Source organism: Schistocerca americana, chromosome 6, assembly GCF_021461395.2.
Source record: "Schistocerca americana isolate TAMUIC-IGC-003095 chromosome 6, iqSchAmer2.1, whole genome shotgun sequence".
Lineage (NCBI taxonomy): Eukaryota > Metazoa > Arthropoda > Insecta > Orthoptera > Acrididae > Schistocerca > Schistocerca americana.
Genome location: NC_060124.1, coordinates 361024906 through 361042469, shown reverse-complemented (window position 1 = coordinate 361042469; position 17564 = coordinate 361024906). Strand labels below are relative to the sequence as shown.

At 38.6% G+C, this 17564-nt stretch overlaps 1 protein-coding gene across 1 annotated transcript in view; it reads right to left on the bottom strand.

The window, feature by feature from the left end:
* Positions 1–17564, bottom strand: part of LOC124619340 (protein unc-80 homolog) — a 905779-nt gene that overhangs the window by 529459 nt on the left and 358756 nt on the right. The window contains exon 20 of the mRNA XM_047145658.1: positions 241–449. Within this exon, the coding sequence (XP_047001614.1) occupies positions 241–449 (209 nt within the window). The remainder of the gene's footprint in view (positions 1–240; positions 450–17564) is intronic.

The following is a 17564-nucleotide window of genomic DNA, read 5'->3' as shown; positions in this document are numbered from 1 at the left end:
TTTAAGAACTGGTGTAACAGCTGACGGAAGCAAGTTTTTGTTTTCATCTCACTGCACACAATTTATTTAATCAGGAATATATCATAAAAAGCAAAACTGTATTCTCATACTTTTACTAGAGAAGCTAAAAATGGCAGTTAAACTCTTACAAAAAAAAGTACACACACACTTATACTATAAAGGTTTTTAAAATTTAAATGTACACTGAATGAGATGATACACATTTCTTCCTATACTCACTAAATTTTCCTGTGTTTTGAGGTCCTTGTGTGAGTTTACAAGACGTGTTACAAGTGCTTTGAAGACACTGGCTATAACATGTCCTTCGACGCCTCGACTGCCACCTCCAGCAAGTCCAGCACCAAAATTTGTTGCATAACCGCCTTGTGCACCTGCATCTGGAGACTTACTGCAGTTACGTTTCTGGTCAGCACGTCCACCACATATGTCTTGAAAACAAAATTCATTACTGTATTGCAGTCCCTTCATGGCTCTGAAGGATTGTTAAATACATCTATATACTAGCCACACACTTTTTTTGCATCTTCGTAGCCCCAGATCAACAAAATTCTGAATATTTCATGTTGGTAGGTGTGTATTAACGTGTGCAAAGTCCCTTTGTGTCAACTTTGTAAAGGGGATAGACTCACTCTTGGCTTGGGTTTCCTGCTTTGCCAATGCAGAAAACTGATGCTGGTCAAACCTTACAATGTTCCACAAATAATGGAGGAACATCACAGAGGAAGCAGAGTTCCATGTTACGAATCTACTAATGAACATACATGCTCCTCTTTTTCAAATGAATATAATTTTGCAGTTTTTATGGGTTGTATTGAGGATCACATCTGTGTAAGTCATTCCCTTAGTAATAAACGGGGCTTCTTGTTATTTCTTTGTAACCAAAAATTTTATTTTGGTTTTTAAGAATTATGTTATCAAAAGATAATCTTGAAGATTTGATCTGTGGATGTATCACACTTCCACTAACAGTGACATCAAAAGAGTAAGAAATCAATGCCAGGGGCATGCTTAAACATTAAATGGATGTATACAGGAAAATAATTTCAGTAATTGTAAATGGTTTAAATTAGGAACTGATTTAATTAAAAGCATTGTACCCTCACAAAAATAAGAGAAATTTGTCAACTTTTGTAGTCAAACATTAGTATAGTACAGTAGTAGCATTTGGTAATTACTGCATTCAAATAACTTGTGCCAGAATAAGTAATAAAATCATTCCTGAGCACTTACTGGCACCATCCATGAGCACTCTTTTGGGTGTCAGTTTTAATCCTTGTAGGTAGTCTAAATATAGGAAGTGTGAGGATATTAAATCTATGTCTACATGACTACTCTGAAATTCACAGGTAAGTCCTTGGCAGAAGTTTCACTCAATTTCTCTACCATACCATTTTCAAACAGTGTGCAGGAAAAACGAACACTTAAATCTTTCCATGCAACCTCTAATTTCCTTTATTTTTATGACAATGATAATTTCTCCCTATTAGGTGAGTGTCAACAAAATATTTTCACATTTATAGAAGAAAGTTGATGATTGAAATTGCTTAAAAAGATGGCACCACAATAAAAAATGCCTTTATTTTAATGAATGCCACCCCAACTCGCATATTTTATCTGTGACACCTCTCCCCTGTTTTTCAATAATACAAAATGAGCCACCTGTTGTGAACTTTCTTGATGTCTTCCATCAGTCTTATCTGGTAATGATCCTGTATCACACAGCAATAGTCTAGCAGTGGATGAACAAGTAAAGTGTATGCAGTCTCTTTAGCAGTCTCTCTGTTGTGTCTTCTAAGTGTTCTACCAATAAAAGACTTTCACTACCACATTATCTACATGACTGTTCCAATTTAAGTTGTTTGTAGTTGTTATTATTAGGTATTTAATTGAACTGATAGCCTTTAGATTTCTGTGATTTATCATGTACTGAAATTTAACAGATTTCTTTTAGTACTTATGTGGATGACCACAGACTTTTTCTTATTCAGATTCAACTGCCCTTTTTGCACCATGTGGATACTATGTCTAAGTGATTTTGAAATTTTGATCTTCTGATGATTTTATGAGATGGTAAATGGTAGCAACATCTGACAACAATTTAAGAGGGCTGCTCAGGTTGTCTCCTAAATTTTGATTTAGCTGAGGAACAGCTGATTGCCTATAACACTTCCATGAGGAATGCAAGATAGCACTTCTGTTCTACTTTTATTACTTTCCATCAATTACTATGAACTGTGACATGTAACATAAATACTTGTAAGTTTCATAAACACTGTGTCCCAGAGTCACAGCCCTCCACTGTGAGCTCGATGCTGAATTTAATACAATTCAAATAACCCAGGAAATGGTTCAGAGTATTTATTCTATGTGGCCACACCATGAATATATCATCAATATATTTTGAATAACAGCTAGGTTTTAAAAATGCTGTCCTCAGTGTCCTGGCTTTAAAATTTTGCATAAATAAATTGCTGACTATGGGGGAGTTGTCACCCACTGTACCAATGCACAAGGAGTCCTGTAGACATTGGAAAAGAGGGCTTACAACATCTCAGACATACAAAGCTGGAACACCCTAAGCTAAAGTTCAAGTAGAATGGGTACACAGACAAACAGATCACGTGTGCCTTGAGTTTGAACCTTTGTTGGAACTAGTAGAAGATGCATGTTTTGAGCAGTGACTTTCCTATCATACACTGTGGGCATATCCTCAAACGCAAGATGGATTTTAAAAAGGTGTAAGTGCATGTTGTCTGTCAACCACGATTAGAGTGCTCCTTGGTTTGGTCAAGGATAACTTATGATTGAAGAAGCCTGGCATTTACCAGACCCCTTGCAATTGTGGGAAGATATATATTCACCAGACTATGCACATAATGACAGATGTATTGAGCACCATTGCCAAGAAATTTGTAACAGAGTACTGATTTTACTAAGGGACACAAATTGTATGATATGACACAAACTGTTGCCCTTGCGTCACATTACGGAGACTACGTGTTACAAGAATCCATTGAAATTAGACATGCAGACAACATTATAAATAGAGATAATGGTTAAACTTTCAGTAAGACTTAGAAGCGTGTTTTATCTCTCATTTAAAAACAATGGTTTGTACCTCACCCAGTAGAATTTATCGACAGTGGCACTCAATAATGAATTATCATTTCTGGTAGCTTGAACCACTTGTGATGCTGTACCTCCTCTTGCACTAGGGGGCAGCAGTGATAATTTATGTTCATCTTCCATGATGTATAAAAGGGCTGCCTTTTTCAGTATAAATCAATTCCAGTGAGATTAGCATATAGCAGTCTCACCTGAAAATGGTGACCAGACAGGCTGCGAAAATACTGCGTCAAGATGATTGCGTGATACAACTCCAGACCCGACAAGAATTTCAGTATCTACTGTTAATCTATTTATTCTAAAACCAGCTCATGCTTCATCAATAAGTTTTTTCCAAAATATGGTAGAAGTCATGATAAAATTAAGTTTGTAAGTATTTTTTATGCATGGTTGAATAATGATACACCCCTATAGGTGCTGAAGAGTAAAACAATGTGCATTTTAAAAACTATACATGCTATCAATTAACTGTCGACTGGGAGAATTCTATGAAAATGTAACTCATATATAAAGGAAACTATGCATAGAAAAACAGTGCAACCAACTCTTGAGTACTGATGTGTGTTTGGGATCCCCACAAGGTCAGATTAAAGGAAGACTGAAGCAATTCTAAGACATGCTGCTAGATTTATTACGAGCAGGTATGGTCAATGTGGGAGTATTTGGAGATGCTTCATGAACTCAAATAGGGATCTCTAGAGGGAAGATGGCATTCTTTTTGTGAAAAACTATTGAAAAAATTTTGAAACATTGGTACCCTTTGCCATGCACGTCATTGTGGCCTGTGGAGCATGTATGCAGATGTAGATGTAGGTTTCACTCCTGTCTCTTATGATGGTATTGAATATGTTCGACCTAGTATTTTAATGTTATGTAAAAACTGTCCTATGCGTGTCTTTAAATTTGCACTATAAATAATGCCACAGTCAGTCCAGTCAGCAGTATGACGATGTTAGGTGCAGTCACTCCATGTTGAGTGCTGAATGTAAAAAAGTCTAAGAAGGCAATAGCCCATATTCAACAAAACTGCCACTCACAAGTTTGAATTTGACACCTTTAAATCTTTGCAGATCACTGACATATTGTGCAGTTATAATAACAAAACTTCTTATCAACAAGCTGATCAGCATGAAACAATTGTGTGTGCTTTAGCTGAGCTCAACTTCAGTAGTGTTGACTATATTGTCACAGAGCAAACTGAGTAGCACCATGGTGTAGTGGTTATGATACTAAACTGTTGCCTGTAGGGTCGCGAGTTCAAAACTATCTGTGGCTGAACAATCTTAATTTCTATATTCGGTTCGAGTACATTCTAGAAATATCCACAAATGTCAAGAATCATTGTACTGGAATGTTCTGTAGCTGTATACATACTGTTTGTGTTCTGGCCAGAGGCAGTTTGCTCCATGCTCTTGTATGTGCAAGTGCTGGATAAACTTTCATTAAACGAAGTTAGTGTTCATCATTCACCTTCTTCTATGTGCCAATATTATTTACTGGACAAAAAAGTGTAAGCAAAGATTCGGGAAATAAAGATTAGAAATGTTACAAATTAAGGTAGAAGTAAACGTTCACGCTCAGTCGTTTAGTAGAGCGCTCTGTCTCTGCAGTCATGAACAGGACAATGCAGCTTGTACACAGTGTTCAAACTGTCTACATGGCTCCAACAGACATTTTAAGCTTAGAATGCACACTTCATGAGAAGAAGATATGTAAGCATGGGAAATTGGTGTACGCTGCAGTAAATCTTACAGAGGACTTTTTGAAGATACTGGAATTCTTACACTCATCTCCCAATTAATCTACTCTGTGTTGCTTTCTATTGCTGATTATAAGATTCATTTTGAGCTGAACTGTGGTTTATGCAATCAAAATACAAGGTATTAAAATAATTTTCATGTCGGCTTTGTGTCTTTGTCTATGGTACAGAGTGGAGTCAGGCATTCTGGTGCACCGTTACTACACTAGCCCTCATCCAATACAAAAGAAAATTAAAAACACATATCAATCATTCCTCCTACAAATTATCTGCAAATCTAAATCTGAGGTTTCAAAAGTTATGTTCTCCAGGTGGAAAGCAGAAGTGTTCATTTGAAAGCTGCATGACAGGTATGAATGCATTGTAAATAGGACACTATACTTATAACAAAATTAATAATTTAACTGGATAGATAAGAAAACTACTCACCAAGCATTGGCAGGGGAACATACATGTAAAAAAGTGTTGAAATTTGCAAGCTCTTGGAGCCACTGGCTCCTTCTTCTGGCAGAAGGGTTTAAGGGGAAGGAATATGGGTGAAGGAAATGGAGTGGTGAGGTTGAGGAAATGGGGAGAGTTTGGAAAAGTTGTCCAGAACCCTGGGTCAGGGGAGACTTGTCGGACAGGATGAGAAGAGAAGACTAATTGTTGGGGACTGTGCAGGATGAGATTGGAAAACCTAAGAGCTTAAAGGTGGAAAGGATGATAATATGGAAGACAGAGATTACTGACAAAATATCATGCACGAGTTACTAAGAGTGGAGCGCTAGCGGCATTGTATGTGGAAGAGGTGGGAGTGCGGGAGGAAATAGAGAGGTCAGAAAATAAAAGATACAGAAAACTAAAAGGGAGTGAAGAAAGGAATAGTTGTTGTTGTTGTCTTCAGTCCTGAGGCTGGTTTGATGAAGCTCTCCATGTTACTCTATCCTGTGCAAGCTTCTTCATCTCCCAGTACTTACTGCAACCTTCATCCTTCTGAATCTGCTTAGGGTATTCATCTCTTGGTCTCCCTCTACGATTTTTACCCTCCACGCTGCCCTCCAATGCTAACTTTGTGATCCCTTGATGCCTCAGAACATGTCCTACCAACCGGTCCCTTCTTCTTGTCAAGTTGCGCCACAAGCACCTCTTCTCCCCAATTCTATTCACTACCTCCTCATTAGTTACGTGATCTACCCATCTAAACTTCAGCATTCTTCTGTAGCACCACATTTCGAAAGCTTCTATTCTCTTCTTGTCCAAACTATTTATCGTCCATGTTTCACTTCCATACATAGCTACACTCCATACAAATACTTTCAGAAACGACTTCCTGACACTTAAATCTATACTCGATGTTAACAAATTTGTCTTCTTCAGAAACGCTTTCCTTCCCATTGCCAGTCTACATTTTATATCCTCTCTACTTCGACCATCATCAGTTATTTTGCTCCCCAAATAGCAAAACTCCTTTACTACTTTAAGTGTGTCATTTCCTAATCTAATTCCCTCAGCATCTCCCGACTTAATTCGACTACATTCCATTATCCTCGTTTTGCTTTTGTTGATGTTCATCTTATATCCTCCTCTCAATACATTGTCCATTCCGTTCAACTGCTCTTCCAAGTCCTTTGTTGTCTCTGACAGAATTACAATGTCATTGGTGAACCTCAATGTTATTATTTCTTCTCCATGGACTTTAATACCTACTCCGAATTTTTCTTTTGTTTCCTTTACTGCTTCCTCAAAATACAGATTGAATAACATCGGGGACAGGCTACAATCCTGTCTCACTCCCTTCCCAACAGCTGCTTCCCTTTCATGCCCCTCGACTCTTATAACTGCCATCTGGTTTCTGTACAAATTGTAAATAGCCTTTCGCTCCGTGTATTTGACCCCTTCCACCTTTAGAATTTGAAAGAGAGTATTCCAGTCATCATTGTCAAAAGCTTTCTCTAAGTCTACAAATGCTAGAAATGTAGGTTTGCCTTTCCTTAATCTATTTTCTGAGATAAGTCGTAGGGTCAGTATTGCCTCACGTGTTCCAACATTTCTGCGGAATCCAAACTGATCTTCATCGAGGTCGGCTTCTACCAGTTTTTCCATTCGTCTGTAAAGTGTTCGCGTTAGTATTTTGCAGCTGTGACTTATTAAACTGATAGTTCAGTAATTTTCACATCTGTCAACACCTGCTTTCTTTGGGATTGGAATTATTATATTCTTCTTGAAGTCTGAGGGTATTTCGCCTGTGTCATACATCTTGCTCACCAGATGGTAGAGTTTTGTCAGGACTGGCTCTCCCAAGGCCATCAGTAGTTCCAATGGAATGTTGTCTACTCTCGGAGCCTTGTTTCGACTCAGGTCTTCCAGTGCTCTGTCAAACTCTTCACGCAGTGTCATATCTCCCATTTCATCTTGAACTACATCCTCTTCCATTTCAATAATATTGTCCTCAAGTACATTGCCCTTGGATAGACCCTCTATATACTCCTTCAACCTTTCTGCTTTCCCTTCTTTGTTTAGAACTGGGTTTCCATCTGAGCTCTTGATATTCATACAAGTGGCTCTCTTTTCACCAAAGGTCTCTTTAATTTTCCTGTAGGCAGTATCTATCTTACCCCTAGTGAGATAAGCCTCTACATCCTTACATTTGTCCTCTAGCCATCCCTGCTTAGCCATTTTGCACTTCCTGTCGATCTTATTTTTGAGATGTTTGTATTCCCTTTTGCCTGCTTCATTTACTGTGTTTTTATATTTTCTCCTTTCATCAATTAAATTCAATATTTCTTCTGTTACCCAAGGATTTCTACTAGCCCTCGTCTTTTTACCTACTAGATCCTCTGCTGCCTTCACTACTTCATCCCTCAGAGCTACCCATTCTTCTTCTACCGTATTTCTTTCCCCCATTCCTGTCAATTGTTCCCTTATGCTCTCCCTGAAACACTGTACAACCTCTGGTTCTTTCAGTTTATCCAGGTCCCATCTCCTTAACTTCCCACCTGTTTGCAGTTTCTTCAGTTTTAATTTACAGTTCATAACCAATAGTTTGTGGTCAGAGTCCACATCTTCACCTGGAAATGTCTTACAATTTAAAACCTGGTTCCTAAATCTCTGTCTTACCCTTATATAATCTATCTGATAACTTCTAGTATCTCCAGGATTCTTCCATGTATACAACCTTCTTTTATGATTCTTAAACTAAGTGTTACCTATGATTAAGTTATGCTCTGTCCAAAATTCTACCAGATGGCTTCCTCTTTCATTTCTCTCCCCCAGTCCATATTCACCCACTACGTTTCCTTCTCTACCTTTTCCTACTGTCGAATTCCAGTCACTCATGACTATTAAATTTTCGTCTCCCTTCACTACCTGAATAATTTCTTTTATCTCATCACACATTTCATCAATCTCTTCATCATCTGCAGAGCTAGTTGGCATATAAACTTGTACTACTGTAGTAGGCTTCGTGTCTATCTTGGCCACAATAATGCTGTTGGTAGTAGCTTACCCGCACTTCAATTTTTTTATTCATTATTAAACCTACTCCTGCATTACCCATATTTGATTTTGTATTTATAACTGTGTATTCACATGACCAGAAGTCTTGTTCCTCTATCACCGAACTTCACTAATTCCCACTATATCTAACTTCAATCTTTCCATTTCCCTTTTTAAATTTTCTAACCTACCTTTCTGATTAAGGGATCTGACATTCCACTCTCCGATCCGTAGAATGCCAGTTTTCTTTCTCCTGATAACGACGTCCTCTTGAGTAGTCCCCGCCTGGACATCTGAATGGGGGACTATTTTACCTCCGGAATATTTTACCCAAGAGGACCCCATCATCATTTAACCATACAGTAAAGCTGCAGGCCCTCGGGAAAAATTACGGCTGTAGTTTCCCTTTGCTTTCAGCCGTTCGCAGTACCAGCACAGCAAGGCCGTTTTGGTTAGTGTTGCAAGGCCAGATCAGTCAATCATCCAGACTGTTGCCCCTGCAACTACTGAAAAGGCTGCTGCCCCTCTTCAGGATCCACACGTTTGTCTGGCCTCTCAACAGATACCCCTAGCTAGGAACAGTTACTGGTTACTGAGAAGAATTGGGGGGGGGGGGGGGGGGGGGGGTTAGACAGGCCAGAATATAAAAGATATAGAAAACTAAAAGGGAGTGTAGAAAGGAACAGTTACTGAAAAGAACTATCACTTAGGATAAATGGGCATGGGCACAGGGTGTATACTGGTGCAACACAATATCTTGTTACAGAGGATACTTTACAACATGACGATCATGACCTCAGTGCCTGTTTCACCACATGTATATTTACAGATGTAAGTAACTACTTCTCTTAAAAAACCAATGTAATAAAGTAAATATTAAGCAACCAATAATAGATAAACATCAAAAAATGGAAACTCCACTTAGGAATACCAACAATGTAGGAAAAGACAGACTGCTACTTACCATAAAGAAGACACGTCAACTTGCAGACAGGCACAACAAAAGACACTCACATATAGCTTTCGGCCACAGCCTCTGTCTGCAAGGGACACACACAAATGCACCAGCCACACACACACACACACACACACACACACACACACAGAGAGAGAGAGAGAGAGAGAGAGAGAGAGAGAGAGAGAGAGAGAGAGAGAGAGAGAGATGGCGGTGGGAGGGGGTGGGGGGGGGGGGTGGGGGGGAGCTGGATAGGAGCGATTCTCAGTTGTAAGCTATCAGATGGCCAGGAGCAGGCTGAAAAAATATTATCAGAAGCTTTTCCACCACTTGTTGGACATTGCAGGCTTCAATGCATACATTCCGTACAAGAAGCATGGTCATGAACAAAGTACAATGAGCTTCATGATTAGTCTTGGCGAACCATTGAGCATACCTTCACCACAACAAGGGACATCAGTAGGACGCCCACCTTGAACACCAAAAGCAACACACCTTACAGCCAGGAATTTTCCAGACCCTCTGCCACCCACAACGAAGAAAAAACCAACAAGGTGTGTGGTGTGCACAAGAAAAGGCCTTCGCAAAGATACTTCATACTAGTGTGCATAATGCGAAGTTTCCTTGTGTGCAGCACCTTGTTTTAAAATGTTTCACACTAAAAAGACTTGTAATATCATGAAAATACAGTTTTGTTAACTTCTGCAATATATTTTATTCATTTTCACCCAATATCAATTTAAATTCAACAGCAAAAACATGAAGAAAAACCTTTATGCATGAGAACAGTATGCAGCACCACCACGCACTGGCACGTTGGCGCATATTACCCACTGCAGAAGAGGCGCACGCACACAAACTATCCACTTAATGGGTTAATACAGTGCACAAATTAAAATTATAAAATTTTCTGGTCTTTTGTTATGGTATATCTTGACTTGTTCCATTGCCTAAAAATTCTACTTTTGGATGGAATCTATGGAAGATAATGAATGAATGAACAATGTCATTCAAACTTTTAAGCCATTATTTTAATAGGCAAAACATAGGAGACTTGTCTCATAGTGGTCACCCATCATCACCAACATCAACTGACGACTGCTACAAACATATTATGGCTCAGAGATACTGCAAGTATAAAGTAACACAACTGTGTAAAGACTTCTTAGAGGCAACTGGGAGGGTTATGTCAATCCAAAGAGTATGCAGCCATCTTCACATGATTAGCTTGGCCTCTAGGCATCCATTATGAGAAAAAGTACAAAAACACCAGTGCTGTGGTGTGTGAAGAAGTTGGACAAGGGAACACCTGGAATGGAACCTGGATGGATGGTGCCAGGTTCTCTTCATAGTTTTCTGCACGATTTGTCTTTCATCTGATGATCACCATTTAAGAGTAGAGAATCAGTGAGGTACCAATGCATGTCTTTCATGAAATAACATGATTTCAGCACAGAGCTGCATCAGACATGTTTTGAGCCAGTTTCATGCAAAGGTGCCAGAGGACCCTCATTGGTATTAAGGGTAATTTGAGGACTGTGCAGTGTTGGGACAAGATCCTCCAAGTAATTGTCCGACTATACAGTTAACATTTCTCATTTCCACAATGAGTTCATCTTTCAAGATGATAACACACAAGCACATCCCAGCTACCTCATCACATTTTATTAATCAACTGAAAGGAGTGGTCTGTGGTATGTACTGCCATGAACTTGGGTAAGCACGCTTGGGACCAGTTCAGACTTGTAATGCATTGTTGCAGCAACCCTCCTCACACAATGAACAACCTCAGTACGGCTATCTTAAAAGGGTGGGACAGCTTTGAGGAACACCTCAACCAAATTGTGAAAATAATGCCCAGGAGGATCCAAGCATGTTACAGTGCACAGTGTGGAGCAACATGATAACATATGTTTCCCAGTAGGTAATTTTAATTCCACAGATGTACCAAAGATGTAAATTTCTGAGTAGGCTGCCTGTATTTTGGTTACTGTCAATCTCACAGTGCATCACACATGAAAAATGTAACTTATCCATTTAATTAAAAAAAAAATCAAATGTATGGTACAGGCAAGCAAGTTCTTACTCAAAAATAAGGGTGAGACAACCACTCATCTACAGCAGACTGATGCATGGAGTGCAGAAACATGCAACAGAAACTTTCATTAAATGACTCCATGGTCACATAACAAGAGGAAAAGAGTACAAAGGAAATGAAAAAAGAGATGTGGGAAGGTGGATAGTGAGAATAACTGAGGCAGAGTAAAAGGGGGAGTGAGAAAAAGGACAGAAAGGTGAAGATGAAGAGGGAGGAAAGGGAAGGAAGAGAGACGAGAGAGGGGTTTAAAAGGAGGAGGGGAGGGATAGAAAGGAGAGAGAGGGGAGGGAGAGGGTGAGGGAGAATGCTCATGTAGGGGTGGGGGCTGAATGGTGGGAGAAGGCAGTGAATGTTCTGGATGCAAAAGGGATGGTATGGACAGAAGAGAGAAGGCAGGGAATGATCTGGAGTGTTGTGGACAGAAGAGAACAGAAAAGGCAAGGTGAGGCAGAGACAACAGATTAGAGAAGGTTTAGGCCAGTAGGATAATGTTCTTTGAGAGAGGAAGTAGAATGTCAGAAGTTTGACCATGGTAGGGAAGCCAGAAAATCTGAAAAGGGATATGCTAAGGCTCTATCTAGATGTAGTGGGGGGTCAGTGAAGTGAAACAGAGACAAGGATTTCTGGTCAGATGAGTATAAGGCAGTATCAACAACAGTAGAAAATGATATAATGGGCGTAAGATTCTTTATGAATAGGAGAGTAGGACTGACAGTTACTATGAACAGTTCAGTGACTGGGTTGATCTCATCGGAATCAACAACAAACCAACATTGACAACAATAGTTCAGCCAAAGATGAAGACATCCAGAAAGCATATGAGGATATTGAATGGGTAATTCAGTATTTAAAGGGAGATAAAATCTAATAGTCATGGGGAATTAGAATGCGGTTGTAGGGGAAGGAGCAGAAGAAATGGTTATGGGAGAATAGGGGCTTGGTACTAAAAATGAGACAGGAGAAAGACTAATTTAATTCTGCATTAAATTTCAACTAGTAATAGTGAATACTCTGTTCAAAAACCACAGGAGGAGGAGGTATACTTGGAAAGGGCTGGGAGTTATGGGAAAATTTCAGTTAGATTGCATCATGGTCAGGCACAGATTCCAAAACTAGATACTGGATTGATGGTGTACTCAGGGGCAGATATAGACTCAGATCACTATCTAGTAGTGATGAAGAAAAGGCTGAAGTTTACGAGACCAGGCAGGAAGAATCACTGCACAAAGAAGAAATGAAGAGATATGTTTGAAGTCCTCTGAGGGTATAGATACTGTGTATGGAATAGCTCAGTACATAGATCAGTTGAAGAGGAATGGGCATCTCTGAAAAAGTGCAATCACAGAAGTTGAAAATAAAAACAAAGACGGTAACTGTCAAGAAAACATGGGTAACAGAGGAAATACTTCAGATGATTGATGAAAGAAGGAAGTAAAAAAAAACAATCAAGGAAATTCAGGAATAGGGGAGAGTGGGGCACTATGAACCATGGGGCACAATGAATCAGGTAGCATAATTTCAGTATAAAGTGGTAAATTATTTTTTCCTCTGTGCATATGTTGTCAGTACTGCTCTACCGACTGACATTTGTTTCCTGCAGGATCTAGTTCCCGCTATTAGTGTTATATTGGCGATATGTTAGTTTTGCTGTAGTGAAGTAATTTTTAGAGACGTAGATAGACTGAATTTTGTTCAATTCTTTGTCACCAAATTTTAGAGAAAGTAAGTCGTTATAACAATATCAATACTGTATTTTAATGATATATATCTTCAAACATTAACAATGTTAATAAATAACCTCACATGAGCTTTGTTTGAAACATGTACTGTTGGGGCACATTGAACCAAGTTCTCCTGGGGCACAATGAGCCATGGTTCAATGGCAACATCCTCTTACGAAGGATGAAGTTTAATTGCAACTGATACACCAGAGAAAGATTTGTTGCAAACCACGAAACATGCCAATGAAAAGGTCAACCAGAAGCTTTATGAGCAGGAATCAGATGACGACATTAGTGAAGTGCATTATGAAGAGAGCGATGCAAACGTGGATGTGTCTGGTGAATCTGAGTACAACTTTGAAGACTTGGACAAATTTACCAGAAACAGATGATTTTGTTTTGACCGAAATACCAGTTTACTATGTGGGGAAGATTTTGAAACTGAAGGATGATGCAGGAGACTATCAGGTATCATTTTTAAGAAAAAGGGAAAAACTGGGAGGGAAGTTTTATTTTCCTCAGGTAAAGGATGAAACTTTCGTTCCAGCTAGTAACATACTTTAAGTGCTCCCACGACCTGCTAATGATGGTGTGACAAAAATCATATTTCAAATTTGGAATCAGCTTCGAGTCCATTGATGTTTGTTAATTCCAAAATAAGTTACATGATTGTGTGCCTACAGATTTAATTATATGATTCACACGTAGAATATATGTAAACATCATGTTTAAAGTACGTCTACACTTACTTTGTACGCTAAATAGGTTTTTTCAGTGAACGTGTTTAAAGTGGTTCACTGTACCCCACATGTGGGGCACAATGAACCATTTACCAAATTTTCTTCAAAGGCGTGCAGCTAAATAACAATTAATGACAATGTAATCATACAAGGCCATTTGATACTTGAATGATTAAACTGTAACATCTGTAAATCACAACTCTCTAATAAAATTATTGGATGAGTAACACGGAGAAATATTTTTTATGGTTCAATGTGCCCCACTCTCCCCTACAGAAATGCAGTTCACGTAGAAATGAAATTCGTAGGATGTGCAGGGAAGCTCAGGCAAAATGGCTGCATGAAAGCTGTGAAGAAACTGAAAAAGAAATGACTGTTGGAAGGACTGACTCAGCAAGTAGAAAAGTCAAAACAACCTTCATGAAATTAAAAGCACGATTGGTAATTCCACTATTAAATGTGGCGGAGACAATAGATGGGTGAAGGCTTCTATGAGGAGAAAGACTGATGACATGATAGAAGAAGAAACAGGACTCAATATAGCAGAGATAGGGGATCCAGTATTAGAATCAACTTTTAAAAGAGCTTTGGAAGACGTAAGATCAAATAAGGAAGAAGGGATATATATATAGATGCTGCCTGATTTCACTATGGGAAATTGGGACATAATCTCCCTAAACAACTATTGGGGAACCCAGAATAAATACCTTTTATTACTGTGAACTTCTCTTCTTATATTTAATAATGGAAGTTGCACTTCAAATACAGATTAATCTACATCTACACAGATATTCTGCATGCGACCGTATGGTGTGTGACAGAGGGTGTATATATTACACATAAACTTTAATATAATGGAAGGAAACATTCCACGTGGGAAAAATTATATATAAAAACAAAGATGAGGTGACTTACCGAACAAAAGCGCTGGCAGGTCGATAGACACACAAACAAACACAAACATACACACAAAATTCAAGCTTTCGCAACAAACTGTTGCCTCATCAGGAAAGAGGGAAGGAGAGGGAAAGACGAAAGGATGTGGGTTTTAAGGGAGAGGGTAAGGAGTCATTCCAATCCCGGGAGCGGAAAGACTTACCTTAGGGGGAAAAAGGACGGGTATACACTCGCACACACACACATATCCATCCACACATATACAGACACAAGCAGACATATATATGTCCCACATCCTTTCGTCTTTCCCTCTCCTTCCCTCTTTCCTGATGAGGCAACAGTTTGTTGCGAAAGCTTGAATTTTGTGTGTATGTTTGTGTTTGTTTGTGTGTCTATCGACCTGCCAGCGCTTTTGTTCGGTAAGTCACCTCATCTTTGTTTTTATATATAATTTTTCCCACGTGGAATGTTTCCTTCCATTATATTGATATCATTAATTTGAATCCAACAATTACGTTTGTTATTGTCACTGTTGCATTTCGAAATCTTTTCTGTCGTCTTATTTTCCTCTTTCTGTTTTTGCCAGTAGTTTCACTTTGTATTCACCTTCTCCTTTTTACCGTAATCTGCTATACTATTTTATCCCGCCTATATATATACTCAATAATACGTAACCCACTTCCAAACCATAACCAAAAAAATATTTTTTTTTTTTTTTTTGTCGCTTTCTAGCACTACCGCCGCTATAATATCCACCGTTTCTAGTTCACAAACAGCTCCTTTCACCTTTTAAACAACCATTTCGGCCAGTTCTAATAACTTTCGCTTTATTTCCATTTCCGTTTTTCCCACATCACTGATCATTTTTAGCCGCTTCCCACGGGTTTTAACGCCATTATTTCTTCGTCAGACAATTGTTAGCCTCATTTTCATAATCTGCCACCACAATACCACTCCTTTTAATATACTACACGCTGTTTTTTCGAAATTTTCCCGAATTTCTCCGTCCTTTAACGTGTTTTGGCGGCAACACAACCACCTAACCTTTATGCACATCGTTGTCTACCAACCCAAGTCCAACATAGCCCAGCTGTAACCAACACCTTTTCGCCTTTTTTCATTCCAGATCTCCAGTTTCTTTCCGGTTCACCTTTATCTCTCCCCATATATTTTTATTTTCATTTTCATTTCACCTCATGTTACACTTTCCACCTTGGTCTTTAAATATGTCTGCTTGTGTCTGTATGTGTGGATGGATATGTGCGTGTGTGCGAGTGTATACCTGTCCTTTTTTCCCCCTAAGGTAAGTCTTTCCGCTCCCGGGATTGGAGTGACTCCTTACCCTCTCCCTTAAAACCCACTTCCTTTCGTCTTCCCCTCTCCTTCCCTCTTTCCTGATGAGGCAACAGTTTGTTGTGAAAGCTTGAATTTTGTGTGTATGTTTGTGTTTGTTTGTGTGTCTATCGACCTGCCAGCGATTTGTTCGGTAAGTCACCTCATCTTTGTTTTTACACATAAACTTTATGTTGAGATAAAATATCATAATGTTAGGAATTATTATTCTGATGTCATAGATATATTTTACTGCTATGAAAATTTATCTCTGGTATGGATATTAAATACTTTTCTTTCTGACTCAAAATAAACTGAAAATTCTTTTAATTCTGAAATATTAATTCATCATGCTCAAGCCAAGGTTAATGCAAATTCTGCTAGTGTGGTATTATGTGCAAATAAATTTTTAGCAATCAAAGATAACTGTACTGTGTTAACTGAAAATCATACTTCATAAATAACTTTAAAATACAGGTTGTTCAGAAACTAGAGTGTCACAAGTGAAAGAAAACTAATCATCTTTCCTTCTCGCCCTCGGTGTTAAGTCTCACCTGTCTCGCGGTTCTGGTTGATTTTCCGAAATCCATACTTTTTCCTTCACCCTTCTTCCTTCCCCTTCAACCTTCCTGCCTGACAAAGGAGCCATTGGCTCCAAAAGCTTGCCAACTACAACCGTCTCTTATGTGTGTGTTCTACCACTGCTTGGTGAGTAGATTTTTTATCTATACAGTTAAATAATTTTGTCAATGATTGATTGTTTTCATTGTTATAAAACTAACTGTAAGCTACTTTTGGGAATTAAATTAAAATTAACACACGAGCTTCCTCCTGTACAAAGCAGTGGCCACATTTATGTATGTGGTAAGGAGAGGAAAATGTTTCCGTTTCACAGCAAGAACAAATGTTTGAACTTAAACATTGATAATTATTATTTAATGGTAAATCTACTTAGATGAAAGGTAGCAAACCTCTACATATCGAATACATAGAGAGCCACTAAAACAAGACACTACAAGAGCTAAACAATAAGACCAAAAAGACAAGTGATAAGAAAAAAAATAATGTGGCATCTGTCCTTTATATAGTAGTTCATGGAATCTTTATGTCACTGAGAAATCTAAAATTTCAATACACTCCTTGTGGCAAATATTCTTTGTTCAGCGTGTATCTCTGTAATTACTTTTACCATTAATCAGAGGCATCACAATAACATTTCATCAGGATTTCTACAATCATTGGGGGAAGTGGCAACAAAACGTCTATTCACACTGGTGTGTAGAATGTACGAATCCGTTGATATACCATCAGACTTTCAGAAAATCTTCATCCACTAAATTCTGAAGATTATAAGAGCTGATAAGTCTAAGAATTATTGAAGAATCACTTTAGCAGCTTATGCATCCAAGTTATAGAGAAGAATAATACAAAGAAGAAT